At 39.9% G+C, this 8,330-nt stretch overlaps 2 protein-coding genes across 2 annotated transcripts; one reads left to right on the top strand and one right to left on the bottom strand.

Annotated features, from left to right (window-relative positions):
• Positions 1–17: 17 nt before the first annotated feature.
• On the top strand, positions 18–4,840 carry phkg2 (phosphorylase kinase, gamma 2 (testis)). Its single transcript, XM_050060550.1, has 10 exons — positions 18–237; positions 543–654; positions 748–923; positions 1,022–1,076; positions 1,161–1,226; positions 2,498–2,661; positions 2,764–2,854; positions 2,972–3,125; positions 3,600–3,725; positions 3,826–4,840. The coding sequence occupies exons 2-10, from the start codon at positions 560–562 to the stop codon at positions 4,069–4,071; spliced, it is 1,173 nt and encodes a 390-aa protein (XP_049916507.1). The 5' UTR covers positions 18–237; positions 543–559; the 3' UTR covers positions 4,072–4,840.
• cfap119 (cilia and flagella associated protein 119) lies at positions 4,469–7,551 on the bottom strand. Its single transcript, XM_050060552.1, has 9 exons — positions 7,370–7,551; positions 7,225–7,259; positions 7,051–7,116; positions 6,778–6,941; positions 6,544–6,614; positions 6,337–6,453; positions 5,320–5,398; positions 5,124–5,228; positions 4,469–5,026 (listed from the first exon to the last, which is right to left on the bottom strand). The coding sequence occupies exons 1-9, from the start codon at positions 7,385–7,387 to the stop codon at positions 4,872–4,874; spliced, it is 810 nt and encodes a 269-aa protein (XP_049916509.1). The 5' UTR covers positions 7,388–7,551; the 3' UTR covers positions 4,469–4,871.
• Between the last annotated feature and the right edge of the window lie 779 nt (positions 7,552–8,330).

The raw sequence follows: 8,330 nt of genomic DNA, 5'->3' as shown, positions 1-8,330 counted from the left end.
GCCACATTGTGTAATAACAGCCTATAAACTGTTTCGAGGAATGTGACCAGAATGTAAACAGTGCTCAACTGCTAGCTAGCGGTTGTTAACATTATAGGTAGCTAACTTTAAGACTGTCGCCGCTGAATCGCCCACAGTTATGGCTTCACGATAGATACCTCGAGCTGTGATGGCATTTTAATTCTGAACCCTTTATTGCCGTCACCCGCTCCCTCTTATCGTTTGTAAGCGTACATGGTGAGTAGCTTGCTGTACGGTCAGTGAACCTGCCGCTGTAGCAAGGCCAAGTCAAACACAGCTAGCTAACTGTCGTGATGGATCAAGGGGACATTTCTAAATAACACTAAGAACAGTAGAGGAGAGCGAGAGATGTGAGTGTAGTGAGCAAATCCCCACAGTGTCCTGCTAACTAAAATTAAACTAAAGCCAAACAAAGCACTTCCTTGTCCGGAGTTAGCTTAGATATTAGTTCCTGTTAAAGACAGACCATGTAGCATTGTTGCAAAGTGAGATATGTGACTGACAGTGTGGTGTTATTATAGATTCATATGCTGTCACCATGACCAAAGACATCGTTGTTGGAGATGAACTACCAGACTGGGTGGGGGCCAAGGAGTTTTACCAGAAGTATGACCCCAAGGAGGTGATTGGCAGGTGAGTCCAGCAGCAAAATAACCTGAAATCTGAGCACAGTTTTATATTGGGATGTGTAAAAACTCATGCTGTATTCTGTATCAATGATCTCAGGGGTGTGAGCAGTGTGGTGCGCAGGTGTGTGCACAGACAGACAGGTCAGGAGCTGGCAGTGAAAATTATTGAGATCACAGCGGAGAAGATGACAGCCCAGCAGCTGGAGGAGGTGAAAACCTCCACGCTGAAGGAGATCCAAGTCCTCAACATGGTGAAGGGACACTCCTCAATCAGTACGTTGGATTTATGTTGAATACAGGACACTTAAATCTTCTGCTCTTGGAGATTAGAAAGTGTTGAAACATGTTAATGTTTTGTTGATTCCCTTTAGTCACTCTGATTGATTCCTATGAGTCCACAACCTTCATATTTTTGGTGTTTGACCTGTGAGTATTACAACAAATAGCTCACATGCAACTGTCTCTGTAATTCTTTCCTGACATGTAAGTGAATCTCGTTTTTGTTTACAGCATGAGACGTGGAGAGCTGTTTGACTACCTCACAGAAAAAGTTACTTTGAGTGAGAAGGAAACCAGGTGAGCTCCGACATCAACACAAGCTGGTGGCAGGTGTCACTCTGTAACTCTGTAAGGCCCAGCTTAAGCAAAACCTAAGATGGGCCTTATTAAAGGTTTCTACTTGTTTGTATGTGTTTTGGCCTCTCATATGCCAAGTTATGTATTATTTACATTTGGGCCGAACATTTTCAAGCTCCAACAAAAACTCAAGGCACTGTTATATTTACTGCGATGGAATACCTCACTCTCATTCACATATCACATTCCACCTGACTGCAAGTTGATCTTTTCATGGTATTGAAAATAAACTAATCCAGCAGTGCCCGTTCTAAACATGCCCGTTCAAAACGGCCTGTGTTATTGCTGTTTACAGCCTTCTTGAGAACTGCTGATACAAATAACTTCACACTTGACGCCGCACTTCCTTTGGTCTTGAGCAGTACACCTGGGCCCCAAACAGCTTTAGAGTTACTTACAAAAAGTCCCCAAAACATTTAAAAAATATGCAGCTCAACAGTATAGTACTTACTGCTGCATAACTCGACTTCAGAGGAAAAACTTTGTACTACTACATCTACCTGGCAGTTATATGTTAATGGTTATATTCCAGATTCTGATCTAGTCATAAAGTAGTGTCATTAAAATATGATTAATTATTATTCAACTGTCCAGTATTATAATAATAGCATTGAAAGCTTTATCATGAACAGACATTAAGTAAATGTAAGTGCACATAATGTGCAGATAATGCCTCTCTTTCACTCTTTACTTTCAGTAAAAATTTGAATGCAGGTTCAAGTTGCAAGTTTTAAGTGCTTCCTCTTCCACTGCCAATATATACATTACCAGTTAGAGAAAGGGTGAAAAGTAAAGCAAGACGTGGGACTCCCATATAACTTAATCCGGCCCTGAGAAACACAGTCAAGTAGCGAGAACTTTGTGCAGAAGTAGTGAAATACACTTGGTGAGACATGCTCCACTCTCTACAGAGCCCTGATATCCTGCCCCTGCACAGAGCCAGAGAGCACTGTTCACTTGCTTATTCAAAGTTTATTTATATTGAACATGTTGCATGTCCAAATTGCACTAAATTCGACACTGCATGTCCTCAGCAATACATCTCCCAAGTGTATAGTAGATCGAATAAATGGTTCTCAAGATATTAAAATGTCACACTCACACATATGTACGGACAGAGATTCCTGCCGGGAAAAGAGATCAAATCCATTTAAAGTTTGAAGAGGTGATGTTAAACATGTTGTATTTTGTAAAATCCCATTGCTATACAGGAGTATGATGCGAGCTCTTCTGGAGGCCGTGCAGTACCTCCACTCCCTCAACATCGTCCACCGGGACCTAAAACCTGAGAACATTCTCCTGGATGATCAGGGACACATCAAACTGTCCGACTTTGGTTTCTCAGTGCAGCTACAGCCTGGAGAGAAGCTCAGAGGTGCTGCAGTATAACAACAGTGTTAATGATTTGTTAAGATAAGTAAATCAATTGTACAGACAGAGGTTAAAAGTGATCTGTTTTGTCTTTCATTCTGTTTAGAGCTCTGTGGGACACCTGGTTATTTGGCCCCTGAAATACTGAAATGTTCCATGGATGAAATGCACGCAGGCTATGGCCAAGAGGTCGATCTGTACGTCTTTCCTTTTGTCAGTAACATTTATCTGAAGTGAGAGTTAAATCTTACAAACATGGTCCTGGATTGTGTTTCTAATACTCGCTTACTTGTTTGGACGTGTGTGTCGGACAGCTGGGCGTGTGGCGTGATCCTTTTCACCTTACTGGCCGGCTCGCCACCGTTCTGGCACCGTAAGCAGATGCTGATGCTGAGGATGATCATGGAGGGTCGCTATCAGTTCAGCTCACCAGAGTGGGATGACAGATCTGACACCGTCAAAGATCTGGTGAGACGATATTCTGTCGACTGAGTTTAAATGTAAAAAATAATATGTATTCTCTGTTAGTTACACCCAGCTATAAAGTAAGATACAACGAAACAGCAGAAATAAATACACCCCTCATGGCAACGGCACTCCTTGATGGCAGTGGCCCCCCCAGCAGCACAATGCGCCATGTCACATCACAAAAACTGCTCAGGAATGTCCTGAGGAATGTGATGAAGAGCTTAAGGTGTCAACCTGGCCTTCAAATTTCCCAGATCACAATCTGGGGAGTGCCGTTGCCATGAGACAGAGTACTCAGTCTGCAACGTTGTGTGGGTGGGTTGGAGCATTGTCACAAGATGATGGAAGTTATTTACCTCACCTGTCAGTGGGTGTAATGTTATGGCTGATTGTTTGTTAGACAGCAGCATCTATACCATTACACCAGTCCTGATTTCAGTTGCTTTATTTTACAATTATGCTTGTGTCACTCAGATATCCAGGCTCCTGGTGGTGGATCCAGCTGCCCGTCTTACCACTGAGCAAGCTTTAGCACATTCCTTCTTCAGACAGTATCAGAGGGAGGACGTGCGGCTCTTCAGTCCCAGGAAGACATTTAGGGTGCGTCACAGCTTTTTTTGTGGCAGCTGATTTAAAATTCCAAGCCTTGAAGTAAACATCCATTCCCCATTCTCCCCTGCGTTCCTTTCCTGCCTCTCAGGTGCTGATAGTCACCGTGCTGGCCTGCATCAGGATGTACAGCCGTTACCGCAGGGCCCGTCCGCTGACTCGGGAGGTGCTGGCCCGAGATCCTTACTCCCTCCGCGGTGTCCGCAAACTCATCGACGGCTGTGCCTTCCGCATCTACGGGCACTGGGTGAAGAAAGGGGAGCAGCAGAACCGAGCCGCTCTCTTTCAGAACACCGCCAAGATCATGCTGCTGGGCCTGGAGGACTTTGAAACATAAAAAGTCGACCTCATTCCTAACCACGTTGATTTTTATTTAAACATTTGCATGTGCTGTAACAGCAGTGTGTCTTGTCAAATTACTGTGTTTAATTTTAAGACGAGGGGTTCAGGGACCGAGAGCGTTTGTTTGCCTTAATGCGCACCGTGGTTCTGCGAGCTGAAGATAAGCATGCACATCTTATCTCATCAGGCCTCTCATCCGAGTTTGCAGCTGTTTGAAACTCTTCTTGTCAGGTCATCATGTTTGCAGTGCCACTTCGCAGTAGAGGACACATTGCACAATCATTTGACATATAAGTACATAACATGTTTTTAGCATTTTACCTGTCAATGGTCAGTTTTAATGAGGAGAAGGTGTGTTTCTAAGCACCGTGTGGCTGAAGTGGACATTAATGCACTGTGATTAATTATTTAATAGATAGTTAGATACACATAATGTAACACAGTTAAGATTTACAGATATTCCAGTGTTATAAATCAGCTCCAGAAGTCATGAAACATTCAAGTACAGTATTGGGAGTGTTTGTGGTATCCTGTAGCTGCCATGCATGCAGACATTCCTCTATAGGAAACCCACTTAGACTAACTGTGAAGACTACTTGTGACTGTATTTCCTGTCAAAACTAACCAACGCCATTCCCTACTTGGTTCATTCTTCTGTTTGTAAGTGGCAACTTTCCTGAAAGTGCCTCCCTGAGAAATGCAGACATGTACTGTATATGAAGATAAAAAGGTTTTATTGACAATAAACTAATATTTGAGTTTGATTTGTGGTAGTTTGTGTGAGTGCTTATTCCATTATTTTTTGGCCTTGTGATTGGGCTGTGGAGTATTTAGTGCCCTGCTGTGTTGATCTGCAATGTCTTTCATTCGCTGATCCAGTTGTCTAGACACAAGCGTCATCTGCTCTCTGACCTCTTTCTCAATCAGTGTCTTCAGTTCTGACTTTAAACCTGAAAGTGAGGAAATGAAGCAGTTACAGCACAACATCTGGGGTGCATTTGACTTTTAAAAAAAAAAACAAAGTCCTTTTATGATTTGTGAGCCTACCAAGTTTGGCTCCCTCTGGCTCTTCACTGGATGCTTCCTGTGTTTGAGGCGAGCTGTCTGTCGTTGGTGCTGCTTCTGTTCCTTCTTCTATCACATTTTCAACATCTGGTGGAAGAAAAGTTCTTAAAAGTATGAATAAATCTGGTTCCAGGTACTCGTAAAACTTTTTGCTACTAAAACTGCTTGTAATTGTTACCTGGAGCAGAAGCATCCTCCACGGTAGGTTCATCCTGCTCTGGGATCCCAGAGTAAGTCAAAGACAAGTCAAGTTTCACCTGTGAGAAAATAATACATGAATCAGAGCTTAAACTAACAATTATTTTCACTGTTGATTATTTTTTTCAATTAATCGGTGAGTTATTTGGTCTTTAAAATGTCATAAAATGATGGAAAGTGTCAATCAGTGTTTCCCCAGGCCCAGGATGACACCCTCAAATGTCTTTTTATGTACTCAACCCAAAGATATTCAGTTTACTGTCACAGAGGAATAAAGAGACCAGAAAATATTCACATTAAAAAGAGAAACCTGGACACTTTAACGAATACTTATGCTGTGTTCTGATATCCGCTGGTAAGAAAACCATCACAAGACATTGGCTGCCTTCTGACCCCCCGCCCCACAATAGAAGACTGGACAGCTATAGTTAATTAAATATACATAATGGAAAAGTTACCGTCTCACTTTGCCCACAAATGAGTAGATTTACGAAGCTATGGTCAAACTGGATTCCACATTTTTTGGTGTTGACAAATTAATAGATAGCCTTAAGGATCTTTGGTCTCCGAACCAACTTAATAATATTAATAATAATTAATATCATTAAGGTACTGAAATGTCTCCCAACTTGATAATGTATACCTTTGTCAGACATCCCTTTTTCACAATGTAAAATAGTTTAAGAAAACTTTATACCCACAATACTCTTTGTATCTGAAATATAAAAATATAATTCTTTTAATAAAAAAGTCATTAAGTGATAAGAAGCTAGAATCAGAAAAAAACAGAAACCAAATAATTGATTGTCAAATTAGTTTGCGATTAATTTAAAAGTTGACAACTAATCAATTAAGTGCTGCAGCTCTAATGTAGAATGTTACTCATTATTCTCTCTAGATATATTGCCACAGGACTGAAATCAAGTATAACAAGAATAAATGATTGCAGAAGTTGCGTGAAACAATTTGTGCAGAATAGCTAATTTCCGATTCTTACCTGTGGGGTGAAAATATATTTGTAGAGTTTGTAGTGTCTCACATAGTTGTTATGGATGTACTTTAAGATGCAGTTCACTTCCTCAGAGCTGAAGAGGCTGATACTAAAGGGAGGTCGCTGTCATGGGCCAACAGAAATATCACGTTGGAAAACGTATGAGTTTTAAAATGAAATTATGACTAAAAATCTTAAGTATGTTTTACAGACCCTGACTGAGTGACAGAGAAGTAGCTCCTTGCAGTATTGGAAACACTGCTCTATATTGTTGAGTGGTGTTTCTGCAAGACAGGAGTTTTAAACACTTTCCATGTACAGTTAAGGAACATTTAAATGAATTATCTCAAGTGTTAGCTGCAGAGGTAGCTCCTACTTTGATTTTGCACGTCACCCATGTTGAAAGCTGGTGTCATGTCACACAGCAGTGATAATAATATGACATACCTGTGTTAGCCTCATGGACGGACTTGATGATGGACAACAGAGCAGACGTCTGTTCCTTTTTGAAGCTGCGCTCTCTGCAGAAAAGCACTGTCTGCACATACAACTCCAGCAGGACTCCTCTTATTGGTTCAGGGAGGTCAACTCCAAACACACTGCATAAAGCCCTGACACAGAGGAGAACAAGTGTGACAGAAACCTGTTTTAGTGTTGTGTGTGTGTGTGATTGTGTTTGAATAGATAGATGTGTGTCTGGTCATAAACAGGAGCAGAAACCTTTCCAGGTCAGGAATGAACTGCATTTTATCGATCTCCTCCATGTCATGGTAGCTTACATCTGTCCTGGAAACACACAGGGGATGGATTCAGGGTTATGCTGTCATGCACAGTGTGAGTAAAGCAGCAAGCAGTTAAAATAAATATATAATTGATTGTATACACAGCTCTCACCATAGCATCAATTTAGCTGTCAGGGCCTGCGGTACCTACATAACAAGACACAGCATTACACGGTAAAACAAAGGAGCAGATACTAAACACCTACGTTATCTAACGTTATAGCTACAGCAAATCAAACTAAACATGAGGAACCTACCTTTATTTTGGTATCCATGTCGTCATTTCTGAATTATAAATTACAAATTAGTTATCAATTAGTAATTTTTTATCATGTAAAAGTAACTGGTGAGACGTTTCATTGACAAAAACAAGCTCTTTTCATTACTGAGTTTGGCTGCCTCGCTGTATCCTAGCAACGTGTTGCCCCCCCCTTTTTTTCTATTTCCGGTTTAGCGCGTTTTACAGAATACCGTCCAGCATCCGGATAAAATAAAATAAAATAAAATAAAATAAACAATAACAGTGTAAAAAATTAGGAATTGGGAAACGTATAATGATCAAAATATTATAGAAATAATCAAATATTTTTTGAAAACTAGTCCCATCTTTCCTGCATTCATAATATGTGAAATGCTGTAAAACTGGAAAGGCCCTATGTCTGTATGAATATCAGTGTACCTTAATTCCAGAATGACCACTTGTTTTTGTTAATTTCATTTTATTTGTATTTATTCGTCATTATTAATAATTTATGCTTTGTAGTTTAGCTCAGCTACAGTAATATTGTAACCTGTAATGTCATATGACGCCTTTTTGATTGTCAATAAAATTCTTTTTTTAAAGTGAAAATATAAAAACCTGTGTTGTCATATACATAGACCCAATTTAGTCCACCGTTTTTGATAAAAGCACACAATTTATTATTATTATTAAAACTCTGTTGAAAAACCTAAAACGCAGATGACAATACTGAAACTACACACATAAAATATATATTAATTAACTAACCTTTAAACCAAATTATATAATAAAATATAGTAGCATCATTCATAAATAGTTTATTTTCATTTCATTTGGCAATCAAAATTTGTGCTTTTAGGTCATCAGTTACTTCTACTTTTACTATAACATAGGCTACAGCTATTACCACGACAAGACCATCATTATTACTATGAATGAATGAATTAATTAAATAATTAATTTTTTATTACTGTGTC

Source organism: Epinephelus moara, chromosome 13, assembly GCF_006386435.1.
Source record: "Epinephelus moara isolate mb chromosome 13, YSFRI_EMoa_1.0, whole genome shotgun sequence".
Lineage (NCBI taxonomy): Eukaryota > Metazoa > Chordata > Actinopteri > Perciformes > Serranidae > Epinephelus > Epinephelus moara.
Note: the sequence above shows the minus strand (reverse complement) of the source record. Positions and strands in the feature narration are given on the sequence as shown.

Excerpts from the sequence above, each read along its gene's own strand:
- cfap119 (XM_050060552.1), bottom strand. Across the intron at positions 5,399-6,336 it reads AATATATTTTCACCCCACAG|GTGAAACTTGACTTGTCTTT; the intron begins GTAAGAATCGGA and ends ATTTTCTCACAG. Across the intron at positions 5,027-5,123 it reads GCCAGAGGGAGCCAAACTTG|GTTTAAAGTCAGAACTGAAG; the intron begins GTAGGCTCACAA and ends CCTCACTTTCAG.
- phkg2 (XM_050060550.1), top strand. The coding sequence starts at position 560 with ATGACCAAAGACATCGTTGTTGGAGATGAACTACCAGACTGGGTGGGG. Across the intron at positions 655-747 it reads CCCAAGGAGGTGATTGGCAG|GGGTGTGAGCAGTGTGGTGC; the intron begins GTGAGTCCAGCA and ends CAATGATCTCAG. Across the intron at positions 924-1,021 it reads GAAGGGACACTCCTCAATCA|TCACTCTGATTGATTCCTAT; the intron begins GTACGTTGGATT and ends GATTCCCTTTAG.